This window comes from Alosa pseudoharengus, unplaced genomic scaffold (genome assembly GCF_046254945.1).
Source record: "Alosa pseudoharengus isolate Yale_2024_CS ecotype anadromous, Long Island Sound unplaced genomic scaffold, YU_APseudo_1.1 YU_APseudo_1.1_scf_1, whole genome shotgun sequence".
Classification (NCBI taxonomy): Eukaryota; Metazoa; Chordata; class Actinopteri; order Clupeiformes; family Clupeidae; genus Alosa; species Alosa pseudoharengus.
The window spans coordinates 6,568,298-6,583,257 of NW_027468564.1; the positions used below are offsets into that span (position 1 = coordinate 6,568,298).

The following is a 14,960-nucleotide window of genomic DNA, read 5'->3' on the forward strand; positions in this document are numbered from 1 at the left end:
CATTAAACTACGATCTAAAATCGCTTTTGACAGGGGGAGGGACTTTTAAGTTGGTCTAACCAAAAGCGAAAGTAGGCTACATAGTCAGACTCCGCATCAGTAAGTTTGTCTTGTATCAAGAGCACACCGTTTGTAGCCTAAGGTAAGAAACCCACTATTTAATGTGTTCATATTGTCATTCACTTTGTGTTTTCGGTATGTGGAATATTTGGAATAAACTAATTAGAATTTCGTTGCATGAGCTTGTCGTCGTTGTTTAAGATTTCCGCCTTTGGGGTAGGCAGGCAGGCAGGCCTTGTCCAAACAAACAAACCACTAGTAGGCTAAATGCGGGCTTGCTAACATTAAAATATAAGATAGGCTACTGAATATATTATATATCTTAATTTAACTACATAGTAGGCTAGCATAATATGTCGAGGTAGCCTACTCTTTTGCCAGGTCCAGATTATGGCATCAAGCACAAAATCGTCGTGCGTAACTAGATGGGCTAACCTACTACAGGCGCTAGCCTGTGACCAGCAAGGGCATATGTTTGCATTAGGGACATATCCATACCAACACTTTGGGGTGACGAAATTGTCATACTTTAGCGAAGTCATTCGTATTATTTGTTTTATTATGATGTCGTTCATGATGCTCATAAAGTGTAGACTACATCTCCAGTACAACCAGTTTAGATATGCTGTCATTTGATTGGCTGAAACGTGAAAAGTGTCAAAGCATAGGCCTCTAGACCATGGAGGTATTATATATAACTGGAGAGAGTGACTAAGTCCCGCCCTCCACACAAATGAATGGCGGAGGCTAGGCTAGTAAATCCGGCCAATTCATAGTCAACGCCATCTTGAACACTGGGGTTCGGATCCAGCGCCAGTCGGCTCTGACCATGCGCCAAGTTACAAAGCTGGAAATGACGCATGGACCAACGTCGATTTTTATTGGATATTCTGTAAAAAGAGAGTCGTCCTCCAGTAAGAGGGTGGAGATAATGCACATAAAGTCCTTGCCTCATAACAAGAAGAAGAAAAAAGTTGATCGGGAACGCGCATGGAGTCCGAGTGGAGTCGGCCTGAAGCGCAACTTAATTTCATTGGATAACACAGCGGCTCTAACTAAGAGCGATCTGCCTCACTGATCTATTATAGATCTAATATAGATCTATTATAGATCAGTGGGTCTGCCTGCTGTCCTGCTGCAAATATGCATTCGAACATGACGTGAAATATACGTAGTCGAACTATAAATAAACTATTCGGTTTTTAGTGCCAAGTGTAGCGCATTTTTACAGTCTATGATTAGTTTGTTTTTTTATTTTATTGTTTGCCATCTCAGCGGGTGCTCTAAACGTATTTTAGCGTTGGCCCATGACCAAATCAAGCCAATAATAGCCAGTAGCCACAATAATGACTGGAGCCAGAGCCCTCAATAGCCACCCTGTTTTGAAAATAATATTGAAGATAGTATTGAAGATAACGCACAGAACGGTCAGCCTGAGCGGACAATTACGTCCCCAACTCATCTAAAATGTGGTGTCTTTACTTTGAGTTGTACACCGCAGATGGTAAAGTAACGGTTAAAGAGAATGTTGTCTGCGGACTCAGCAAAAAACAGTTTACTTACGCATCCACGACATCCAATCTTCGCGCTCACCTGTGGAGTTACCATCCAAATGAGGCAGCGGTGTCAGAGGCACAGTAGACGGCCAGAGCATCGCCAGGCGTCCAACATCGTATGATTGCATACTTTCCGTAAATCCTAAATTATGTCCAGGGTCTGCTATTTACTTAGGCTGCAAAGCACAGGTATTTATTTGAGGTAGACTTATTCGAGGCAGACCTTTATTTCTTACATTGTACGTTATTGAGACATGCGTTTTGTTTGGAGCGGCATACCAGGCTATCAAACGCAGACGATTTTCGGTTTTGGTATGGGATTTAATTTACTTTTTGACTTTTATTATATAGTTAAATGTTGAGACTGATGGGCATTTAAATCTAGAGGGTATTTGATGATCACTGTAAAGTTTCGTGTAGTGGAAAAAGTGTTGGAATTTCCAGCTGTTTATTGCGAGACAAGGCCCTTCATTCATTGAACGTGCGCTGTGATCTAATGGAAACCTTATTGCATAGCGAAGTAGCCTAAATTTAGCTTTTTTTTTAAATTATGCATGGTTTACTTTTTATTAAATTCGTAGGCTGGAATGCCTCGCGGCAATAATTGTGTTTAAATGTAGTAGCCTAGTGCTTCAGCCTCTGGCAAGCTCCAAAGGGGGCGGCAATAGGTTGAGAGCAACGTGTTGGAGACCCATGGTGTAACGAGACAAGGTCTTTATGCCGCTGTTGTGTAATTTATTGTCTTTAATCATGTTTAGGCTATGTTTGTTTGGGACAAACAACAACGAAACAAGATCAATACAATTTAATGTATTTGTTTATTTGTCATATGATGGATAAACAACCATAATATGCACGTCTTCTCATAGGATCCTCAAGAAATACGCACTGAATAACGTTTGGCTGTAGCCGCCGGATAGGTACCCGCCCACCAACATGTACGCGCATGAGCTCGTGCCCAACACGGATTTTCGTGCATGGAGCTGGTTCCAAATGCTCCATGCAGCGCCATATTTGAAAATGGCGTATGCTAACATGCCGAAGCTAATCTGCACGCTCTTGACCCCCTGCTCTAGACCTCTCCAGAATATATCCCGCCTCCTATCTTCCGTATCCATCCAACTTCCGGGCGTGGATTGTCTATGGGAAATAACATGGCGTTTTGAAAGATCGTACCTGTCAAACTCTGTAGGTGACAAAGTAGTAGTAGGTGACGGTGCCGTTTGAGTAGTATAGTCTATAGTATACTACTTAAACGGCACCGACAATCAAAAAATCCAGTGGAAACTATATGGCAGAAGTGTGTAGGTTAATCTGCCCACCAGCTTTTTCAACTAAGCTACCTACATATTTCGAAACGCCATGTTATTCCCCATAGACCTCTGAAGTTCGCCTACAAAAAAGCTGCCATCTTTGACATCCGGTATCTGGCGATTTTTCCTATGGGAAAATAACATGGGGATTTTGATTTATCGCACCTGCTAAACTCTCGCGGGGATGAAAGTCTGAAATGCAGATGTTTTCCTGAACACACTTTTGTCCTCTGCCTTCGAGTGAATACTGTGATCTCCAGTACGTGAGGGCGGCACACTTAGATTTTTGCTACCCCAGAGCTAACTTTCAATGCAACTTGCCATAGGTAGTTAGCTTCAATTAAGAACCGGATCTCCTTATATGGGCAAAGATGGCCGTTTTGGTTCTTTTTTGTAGGCGAACTTCAGAGGTCAATTACAGAGGCGGGACTTATTCTGGAGAGGTCTCTTGTCGCGTTAGCGGCAGACACATAGGAGGCATGCAGGTGTGTGGACAATGATCTGTCTTAAAATAAAATAGATGGTTGAAGAAAAAAAAAGAAAGAGTATGTGTATTGTAAATCTGGATGTGAGGGTCAACCCTGGAGCAGACAACATGGTTTTAGGCATAGATATTAGAAAGCTAGATACCACATTGTCTGTCGAGTTTATTCTATTAGGTGGCATCATAACCATGGCCGCCATATTGCTGGGGGCAGCACCTTTATTGTCTATGGGCAACACTTGCAGGCAATCACGGACACCTGTCTGATTTCCAGTCAGAGTCACATGCTCCTCCGTTGGCCTCCAGTGATTGTTGCCCCCACCAAGATGGCGTCGCTATTTACGTAGGTTCTGGAGCCCAATGCGTATCTAGCTTTCGAATATCTATGGTTTTAGGGTCCCTACCCTTGACCTCTGACCCCATGGGCCTGGCCTGGGATGAGCGTGCGCTTAATCCAGACCCATCTGTCATGATAAAGCAAACTAGGCCAAAGACCTTAATCTGTACTGAGGAATTTAGCCTACACCTTAACATTTCTGATTCTTGTTTAGTTACAGCTGCATGTTTGTTGTGCTTCTCTCACCATCTTATATTTGTTCTGTCTTTTCTTCTTGTCAGAATACTGAAAACAAAGACAGCGGTTCATGTTTAGCTACAGCTATAATCTATAGTATGTGGTGACACATGAAACAAGATGTAAAGCTGCATATGTCTCATGTACATTCCCAGAGAGACTCTCCCACTACTGCTAGGATGAGTGTCTCTCAGGAGAGAGAGGAGGCTGCAGGTCACAGTGAGACACTCAGACCAGAGTCTGCAGCACACAGCTGTGTGCAACAAATCAGCAAACCACCAAAACACTCTGATGGAGGGTAAGTGAATCCACAGATACAGTGCACATCATACCTGTCCCCACACACTCTGATGGAGGGTAAGTGAATCCACAGATACAGTACACATCATACCTGTCCCCACACACTCTGATGGAGGGTAAGTTAATCCACAGATACAGTACACATCATACCTGTCCCCACACACTCTGATGGAGGGTAAGTTAGTACACAGATACAGTACGCATCATACCTGTCCCCACACACTCTGATGGAGGGTAAGTTAGTACACAGATACAGTACGCATCATACCTGTCCCCACACACTCTGATGGAGGGTAAGTTAGTACACAGATACAGTACGCATCATACCTGTCCCCACACACTCTGATGGAGGGTAAGTTAGTACACAGATACAGTACGCATCATACCTGTCCCCACACACTCTGATGGAGGGTAAGTTAGTACACAGATACAGTACGCATCATACCTGTCCCCACACACTCTGATGGAGGGTAAGTTAGTACACAGATACAGTACGCATCATACCTGTCCCCACACACTCTGATGGAGGGTAAGTTAGTACACAGATACAGTACACATCATACCTGTCCCCACACACTCTGATGGAGGGTAAGTTAGTACACAGATACAGTACACATCATACCTGTCCCCACACACTCTGATGGAGGGTAAGTTAGTACACAGATACAGTACACATCATACCTGTCCCAACACACTCTGATGGAGGGTAAGTTAGTACACAGATACAGTACACATCATACCTGTCCCCACACACTCTGATGGAGGGTAAGTTAGTACACAGATACAGTACACATCATACCTGTCCCCACACACTCTGATGGAGGGTAAGTTAGTACACAGATACAGTACACATCATACCTGTCCCCACACACTCTGATGGAGGGTAAGTTAGTACACAGATACAGTGCACATCATACCTGTCCCCACACACTCTGATGGAGGGTAAGTTAGTACACAGATACAGTACACATCATACCTGTCCCCACACACTCTGGTGGAGGGTAAGTTAGTACACAGATACAGTACACATCATACCTGTCCCCACACACTCTGATGGAGGGTAAGTTAGTACACAGATACAGTACACATCATACCTGTCCCCACACACTCTGATGGAGGGTAAGTTAGTACACAGATACAGTACACATCATACCTGTCCCCACACACTCTGATGGAGGGTAAGTTAGTACACAGATACAGTACGCATCATACCTGTCCCCACACACTCTGATGGAGGGTAAGTTAGTACACAGATACAGTACGCATCATACCTGTCCCCACACACTCTGATGGAGGGTAAGTTAGTACACAGATACAGTACACATCATACCTGTCCCCACACACTCTCTGATCTTCTCTGGTGCCGATAAGGTAAAATGGAATGTAATAGTGGCCATTAGACTTATATTATTACACAGCTCTTCATAATGCTGAAGAATACACTATACTGACTTTGCACTCATTCACTCCTCAGCACTCATGACACCCCCCCCCCCACACACACACACACCTACATGACTTTTAGCACTTTTACATCCCTCTCCCTATGCTACAGACCTTTTATTAATTTTCTTATTTCATCACACGTCAAAACACACACACACACACACACACACACACACACACACACACACACACACATATCTGACTTTCTCCAACTTTTGCACATCTCCATAGAACTTTTTATTTATTATTTTTGATTTCTCCTCCATCTACCCATGTCCTTGATTGCCTAGCCTTTCTGCCCCCCCACCCCCATCCCCAACACACACACAAAAAACACACACACTTAGATCATCACTGTCATCACCTCACATACATACAGCACACTGCTTGCTACCATAGACTGTATATATAGAACTGGACAGTGTGCCGTCTGTTAAGAGTGATGCGAGCGTTAGTCCAGAGCCCCCTGGTGGCTGGCTGCAGTACAATGTGTAACTCCGCCCACCCCCATGTATTTTAATGGCCAAGTAGCCAACTTTCCGTGTCACTTTTTTTGTATCAACAACTTTTTATTCGAAAAAATAGTTTTCAAGATGCTTCAATACACACAATTTTTCTTTTCTCGCTGAAATAATTTTTTTTAATGTTATATTAACAAATCTAAAAAGGGCGTGTTTACACCTATGATTGACAGCTGGCTAGCTGCAGACACGACGCTTTGTCCATTAAGTTTTACCGTCTAGGCTGCAGACACTTCCACGTCATCGCTCACTTATTTTAACGACACCTGATTTCGACACATAATCTAACCTAAAGAAGTGTTGCTGTTATTATCATTAGGCTATATCTTATCACAGTCTGACTAAATACATATTGATAGTCATACATTGTGTAGTTGTTTGTAAGAGACATCGTTGTTAGTTGAGACCGATTCTTTGTGAAAAAAGATATGTACTGTTCTTTCGTAGATGCTAAGTATATTAGCTCATAGCAAGCTACATCATGCTAGCATTAGCCAGTTGATAGGTAAAGTAAAAGGGCTCTGCTTGCTATATTGATCCGAAGTGAAGTTAGCCATAGTCACCATCTTTTACAGTCCTACTTGTTTCAAATTGTTTAACGTAACCAGTGATTGCCGCCATCATCGTTGCAACTTCATTTGAATACACTTTGTCACTGGAGAAGGCGATGTTAAGTTTCATTAACGTTAACTCTTAACGTTAATGAACGCTTAGTTTTGCGAATGGCAATAAACGCCACCTAGCCTGCTAAGTCGACAACCTTGGTATACCCATTTATGAATCAGCCCGACAAATAACGTTACTTGTGTTTTAGCGAACACATTATTGGACCATAGCTTAACGTGAGGAGAGATTCAAAGTTACAAATGGCCAATTTGCTTAGTATGCTCAGAACAGCGGTATCTGAAAATGGGTTAAGGTATCGTTGTTACCTGCGATTGCACTGCTGGAGAAGCATTCTGCATTGGTATGATTTGATCAGGTCTTGCCAGTGATGTGTAAATCCTCCCGTAAACGTACATCATTTCAAAATAATACGTCTAAATTGAAAACTGTGACAACTCATTGATAGGCTGTCTCAATATGTCTGTAATCGTATGCCTCTACCACATGCTTGCTAGTCTTTCACCAGAGAGGATGCTCCATTATAAATAAAAAATGTAATACTGCAGCCTTCATGTCAGCTGTAAAAATATGAGAACATGGACCTACTACATCAGGATACTCTGTAAACATTTTAAACATAATCAGGAAGCTACTTTGCTGTTCAGTGTGTGATGTGTTTAAAGTGGTACTACGTTTAAAGAAACATTTTTATTCTTTGTTTCAAGTGCATAAGAAAATACCACATTATGATGATGATGGTTATGGTTACCCTTAACAAATACAAAACAATATAATAATTAAAACAGGGATCAATCAATAGCCTAATGAAATAAACAATGAAAATGAGGGGGGAAAGCAATAATAAATAATAATGCCCATTCAATCAATAATATAATAACAAAAACATGGTAAGACTACATTAAGGAGAATATCAATAATAAACAATGTCAAATTAATCGACAGCCTATAATGAAAATAAAACAGTACTACCGCATACAAACCATAATGTATAAGAAGTGCTTAAAAGACCAAAAACTATCACAAGAACGAAGAGCACTGGGCAACTCATTCCACCGACATGGAACCACTGAGGAAAAGTGTCTTGAATTTGACCTAGCGTTTAAGACTGGTCGACACAACAGACGCTCATCAGAAGACCGCAGTGGGCGGTTGGGGATGTATATCTTGATCATTGAATTAAAATAACAAGGAGCAGATCCAGTCAGCGTCCTATAGGACAAAGTAAGAGATTTAAATTTAATTCTGGCTACTGTAGGGAGCCAATGGAGAGTAACTAGGAGAGGAGTTACGATGTGTCCTCTTTGGCTGATTGAAGACCAGTCATGTTGCAGCATTCTGAATGATATATCACACAAAAGAAATTAAAAAAACATTTCAATATTGATTTAGTATCAACCAATAATTATTCTGATATTAATATTCTTGTAACGTCTACATCTTTGCGTAGGCTACAGTTAAATACTAAGCAATGACCTCTGACTTAAATACAAAGGCAGTTAAATGACCGTGGTATGTTATAGTCTACGTGATACACAGGACTACAAAGTAAACCCATTTAAAAAGCAGCATCATCATCATCTCAGTATAACCATTTAAAATAGCCAAGGATACGTATTTAATAACATTTGGGGTTGCTCACAGTATACCCACCACTACAACTAACTAACTAACTAACTAGACTACACCACTGGTTAAATGGCGCATTGCAATTTACAATGTGTGTGAGTTCAGGGGCATACAGAAAGTTGAAGTTTGGGTGACATCAATAAAGAAAATAGAAACAAAGGGATGTGTACAGCCTCAAGTATGAATGATGTCACATTAACAGAAGGTTCAGAGCAGCGGCAGACCTTTCTTGGTGCCACGGAAGTTATTGAAAGTCATGTGTTTTCAGAACGTAGTGGTGCTGTGCCATGTCCCATGTATAAGGGGCTTCAGGTTGATCCAGTGACGGTGGGTGATGATGTTAGGGAGATGGATGTCAGGGGACTTGGAGAAAGGGGGAGGACATGCCACCTCAGACCACCCCAGCCAAACCACTTCACGTAGGCATTCCCTTGCTTGCAGACTAATGTAGACCATGGAGACCACCTTGCCGCCACCTCCAGTACATTCAGCCATCACCCATATCTTACCTGCAAAAAGGAAAGTTACAATAAAGTTAGTCAGACAATTTTACAACATTACAAAGCATCTAATCAGGCACTCAACACCACTAGTAATACCAATTAATTAAATATATATGTGTGCAATAAACTTCACAGCATGACTGATCATGGACGTTAGATGACAAACTAAGGTCTTTCTCAAATGTTCACCGATATTCCTGGGAAGTGACTGGTTCTTGGCGTAGTGTTTAATGCAGGCGTTTCATTTATCGATCATTCATTTATGCGGTCTACAACTACCGACCTACCGATCTATTTTTTACAGTCTATCTATGCTACCGACCTACCATCACAGAAGTAGCTCTAACAGAGGTGTCTGTCGTTAACGTTAGAAAAAATGCAACGCTGGCAAACTGGCTAGTAGTTACATTAACATGAGGTTGATGAGGTCCATGCTTCACATTACGTTAACGTTAACTTGCGTTGCTTTATCACATCATACCGTTGTTTTATCTATCACATCATACTGTACTGACTGTCTAGTGTTATTAATCCCCATGTACAGTCAATGGTTACTCCATGTTGAGATGGCATACATTGAGATATTTGAAAACAGCAACAACTAATAAAACCAAGTATATCATGCATCGACTGTTACGGGAGCTGTGTGCTAATCTTCACTTCAACGACTAACTTAGCCTCCCGTTAACGGTAGCAACGTTAATGTAGCTGCTAACGTTAGCATGTAGATCTAATTCGCTGTCCGTATTTCTGTTGTTAGCTCATTAGTATTCGCCATACTAAATTGTCAGTCTATAATCAACATAATAAGCTCTCTTAGACGTATTTAAGAACACCAATAGACAAAAAAAAAACTTTTCAGTTGATACGCAACACTTACCAGACAAGAACAAACCGATTGTTGTTTGTACTGTTTAGCTAACTCAGCCGCAAAATTCATCCAGCCAGCTAGCCTTCGGCGCCGAGTCGACCTGCGTTGTGGAAAGGAGAAGGGGGCGGGTTTCACTTGACAAGGGGCGTGTTTAACTCGCTGAGTGACAACTGAGTGGGCGTGCCTGACCGCGACTCCTCTTCACTGCGCATGCTTCAACTTTTGCTGCGCAGCCGCACTTCAAATTGGCTCCAAATTTTCCAAGATGGCGTCGCCTCGGCGGCTTCAATTCCATAGAACACTGCAGAATGCAGCCACACTGTCCAGTTCTATATATACAGTCTATGCTTGCTACAGTAAGCCTCCTCTACATACTTGCTGCACACTGCCCCCCCCTCCCTACATACACAGCACATTGTCTTCAGGATCTTCTCCAACACACATCCTCTACATACTTACAGCACACTGCCCCCACCTACCCACACACTACACACACACACACACACACACACAGTCACTGCTCCACTCCCCTCCCACCCACACACACATCTTCACTGTCATCACTCACATACTTCATACATACAGTACTCTGCTTGCAATAGTAAGTCCCTTCACCATACTTGCAGCATTATTTCATCAGGAAGCTTCTCCAAAACACATCCCCAACATACTTACAGCACACTGTCCCCCCCCCCCCAATACACAGCACATTGTCTCATGAGGAAGCTTCTCCAACACACATATTGCACACTGCCCTCTCCCCACATTCACAGTACACTATCCCATCTCCCCTGTCATCCCCCCAACACACACACCAAGACCCCTGGCAGTTGGGTTAGCCCCTTGAGCCATGGATCTGCCCAAGGTTTCTTCCTTGGTAAGGGAGTTTTTCCTTGCCCCTGTTGCTCTTGGGTGCTCCTTGTTGGTGCCCCCCCCCCCCCCCAAATCCCAATCCTCCCCCACCTTTCTTATGCAGCCCTTGCCACTTAATCTACTAAAACCCCTCTTCTACTGCACTTTTTACCCCCCCCCCCCCATAAATGCACAAATAGGCTGACACCAGACATAATTTCACTGCATTTCTTACTTCCAGTAACTATATGCATGTGACAATAAACTTCCTTGTATCCTTGAATGGGCCTTCCCAAAGTTCGGTGTTCATATTTCTCGATAACAGACCACTGTCAAGGAAAATGGGTTTCGTATCAAAGCAGACAGTGTTCTAAAGAATGTTTGATTCAAGTTCAGCGTGTGTTGTGAACTATTTGTTTATCAACAAAAGCAAAGATGAAACAGTAACACATATGTAGGCTATAGGCTAAAGAGTCATATCGTGGGGAGTTTATTTTTCCATTTTGGCAAGTAGTCGTGTAATAAGTCTGGTTTTGTTACATTATCCCTTACATACCATCTATAGGTACCATCTGTAGGGGAAATAGGTCCCTTCAGGGCGGAACAAGTGCGGTTTTTGCCCTGTCGGGACCTATTTCCAGTTATTGACCGGTGTTCTATACAGTAGATAGATATATAGATGGATAGATAGATACTTTATTGATCCCCAAGGGGAAATTCAGGTTCATTATCCCTTACATACCATCTGTAGGTACCATCTGTAGGTACCATCTATAGAGAAATAGCCTGGACATGACAGTATTCTCATTATGGACTCATTTGGCTAATCACTGGGAATTTATCTTCTTGCAGTAACACTTCTGCAGCCTGAAGTCTGACTTGGGGTTAATGTGTAGGAGCCACGCTACAAGTTGCCTACACCGCTGTAAATCTTTTGTAGTTGTGCGTTGGTCTGTCTGTGTAGCTGTGAATCTTTTGTAGTTGTGCGTTGGTCTGTCTGTGTAGCTGTGAACCTTTTGTAGTTGTGCGTTGGCCTGTGTGTGTAGCTGTGAACCTTTTGTAGTTGTGCGTTGGTCTGTGTGTGTAGCTGTGTCTGTGGAGGTTTGCAGTTCTCCACCAAAATGCTAGAAGTGACTCCATAGACTGCCATGATTACAGTTACATGTAAAGTGGCCTTTCTGGTGTAGAATCTGTACAGAGGAATATACTGAATATACTGTATATTCAGAATTTCTGATAACCTTGATAAAAACATATTAGGTTAGGAGATTCTACAATGAAGTACAGTTAAGAACAAAATTATTCATACTTCTGGCAAATATTGATTCAATGATGATTTTCTCTTTAATGTTTGTTCTGACTGAAAATGGCACTGCCACATGCCAAAAGGTTGTATGACAATGTGGTAGAAACATGGAATCAAAAAAGAAGCATTCCATCTGTTTTAATATTTTTATTAAAAATGGCGTGTCCAAAATTATTCATACCCCTTTTTAAATAATCAATGGACACATCTTTATTTGCATTCACAGCTCTCAAAATGGTTCTTATAATACCTACCAAGCCTCTCCATGTCTCCACAATGATTCTACACTGCACCTTTTTAACAGCAATCTGGGTTTTGAGTCAAGAATGATTCCATGGTTCTACCACATTGTCTTACAACCGGCATGTGGCAGTGTCATTTTCAGTCAGAACAAACATATTGTTAAAGAGAAAATCAACATTAAATCAATATTTGCCAGGGGTATGAGTCATTTTGTTCTTAACTGTATGTATTACTGATGTAAGTGTCAAGAAATTTACAGAGGAATGAGTTTATCTACACTCTAAAATGTGTCCCTGTTAAATAAATAACTGGCAGTAGGGTTGCCATTATTTTCCTGTTATTTTAACAGTGCACTACTGTGAAGTGGCAAACTCCATAGACTGCCATGAATACAGCAGGTTGCCTACACCACTGTGAGCCTGTGTAAATTAACGGCACTACACCACTGTGAACCTGTGTAAATTAACGGCACTACACCACTGTGAACCTGTGTAAATTAACGGCACTACACCACTGTGAACCTGTGAATTAACGGCACTACACCAATGTGAACCTGTGTAAATTAACGGCACTACACCACTGTGAGCCTGTGTAAATTAACGGCAACTTTTAGAGTGCAGCTCAGTTTCTTGTCTCTTTATATAACCAGCTCACAGACTCACAGACCTCCATCTCCAGTGCCCAGCTGTGTGTCCATGAAGAGTGATAAGTCCATGTTTGATATGCCCCACTTCAGCAGTGAACCAGTTCCATCAGGTCTAATGTGAGTAGTCATCAGTCTTTTGACATGTCAGTCACATGAAATTCTACACTCACTGTCTCTCTCTTTCTCTCTCTCACTCACACACACACACACTGACACACAAAACACACACAAGGAAATTGGATGGATGAGATGTAAAGGACTGACCTCTCCTAAATGGCAGACACCATGTAGAGATGTACTGTATATGTTATACGTTATAGGAAAACAATGGGATATGCTAGTTGGTTCATTGTGTGAGAGAGAGAGAGATTAATTCTAAAATGGAGCATGTATTGTTGTTTACTCTGCAGAGGAATTAGTTGATGTTAATCCATTTCTTGTGTCTCTTTATGTAACCAGACCTCCATCTCCAGTGCCCAGCTGTGTGTCCATGAAGAGTGATAAGTCCATGTTTGATATGCCCCACTTCAGCAGTGAACCAGTTCCATCAGGTCTAATGTGAGTAGTCATCAGTCTGTAGACGTGTCAGTCACATGACTACATCAGTCACATGACTACATGTCTACATACAGTTTATGAGCATGGCTTCTATCAGATGATCTCCAGTTACATTTAAAAAACTAGCTAAATAAATAATCTTCTCACTGTAATTGCAGAAGATCACAAAGATCTGATTTCCTCAGTTCTGCTGAAGTGTTCTATTGGCTTGTTATCTTTACACATGCAAAGTTCAGGGTTGACATGCATAGACCTTGTGGCTCCTTGTAAAACAGCTGGGGAGTTGATATAGTGTGTTTAATGCTTTATCATGTCAAAGAACCTAACCCTACCTAACCTGAAAGGAGGAGAAATATATGACATGGAGACACGTCTGGCTATCTTCACTTGAAAGGAATTTCCCCTTGGGGATCAATAAAGTATCTATATAGTACTATCTATATTTTGTGAAAAAGTCCCGTTCGATTTTTGAGACATAAGTGTTAATTGAATCAATTGTAAAATCGATTTTCTATGTCTAAAGACGTTTGCATTTTCAAAGCCATATATAGGCCAATCCACGGACAACTTACAGGCATTAGGATGAACTTAAAGAGTGCGCTTGAAGACACACAAGCCAGCAATATTTCTGATGATTTATATTAGTGTTTACTTTCGTGCGCAATTACAAACAGGAATGCAACATTCTCGAAAAACAATAAGCAGAGTGGACTGCCATAACATCAGTGAAAAACATTACTGCATGCTTCAACGTGGCTGTTTACGATTAAAAATGTCAAACTAATTTCGCCTACATAGGAACTCACGACTGCACAGTTTGCATACCGCTTTGTCCTTCTCCATAGTTTGATCTACCCAAAACCTGAAGTGCTTCCATATCTCAAGTTATTAGGGCTTATCACTCGTCTCTCACATGTCGCACAGGTTGATCACGTTGTCCTCCATTTTTGGGCAAAACACCAGCAGCACAGCAGCCAGTTTCCGGTGCATAAAATTGGTGGGAATTTTGTTTTCAGCTTTCGCAACGCCTACTGCACTTTTGGAATTCTTTATTTTCTTTTTCTGCTTGTTTGTGGGTTTTGTTACCACTATCTTTTTTATTTGTTTAATTCTTTTAAAATAAAGTGTACATATTTGGTTAAAATCGATTCCCTATTTTAGTTTTCGAAACTTGTGTTGGTTGGTCCAATCGATTGTGCAATCGATTTTCAAACGTAAAGTGACCGCCCTAGTGTAGACAATAAACGAGAATAGACATTTATATACAATCATATACATTTGTATACAACTGAATATCTAACAACATGAATGGCAAAAGGAACCTACACAAGTTAATTATCTGCCTTCATGTTCATCTCATGCATCCTTCAGTCTGACTCAGGATCAGTCCAGCTGTGAGCAGGTACTGAGGGACCCAGCCATCACCACCTGTGGACACCTGTGCAAACAAGGTGAGCTCACTGACTACTGTCAC

The 14,960-nt window shown here is 41.7% G+C and overlaps 1 protein-coding gene across 4 annotated transcripts in view; it reads left to right on the top strand.

Moving 5' to 3' along the window:
* The first annotated feature begins 3,355 nt into the window (after window positions 1–3,355).
* Window positions 3,356–14,960, top strand: part of LOC143135392 (NACHT, LRR and PYD domains-containing protein 12-like) — a 270,809-nt gene continuing 259,204 nt past the window's right edge. For 2 of the 4 annotated variants that reach the window (XM_076296079.1, XM_076296085.1), the window contains exons 1-5: window positions 3,394–3,414; window positions 4,143–4,285; window positions 12,932–13,045; window positions 13,388–13,486; window positions 14,858–14,937. In XM_076296079.1, the coding sequence (XP_076152194.1) occupies window positions 3,409–3,414; window positions 4,143–4,285; window positions 12,932–13,045; window positions 13,388–13,486; window positions 14,858–14,937 (442 nt within the window). In that variant the 5' untranslated portion in view covers window positions 3,394–3,408. Of the gene's footprint in view, window positions 3,415–4,142; window positions 4,286–12,931; window positions 13,046–13,387; window positions 13,487–14,857; window positions 14,938–14,960 lie in introns of all 4 variants that reach the window. The other 2 variants (XM_076296074.1, XM_076296080.1) reach the window with 2 other exon arrangements.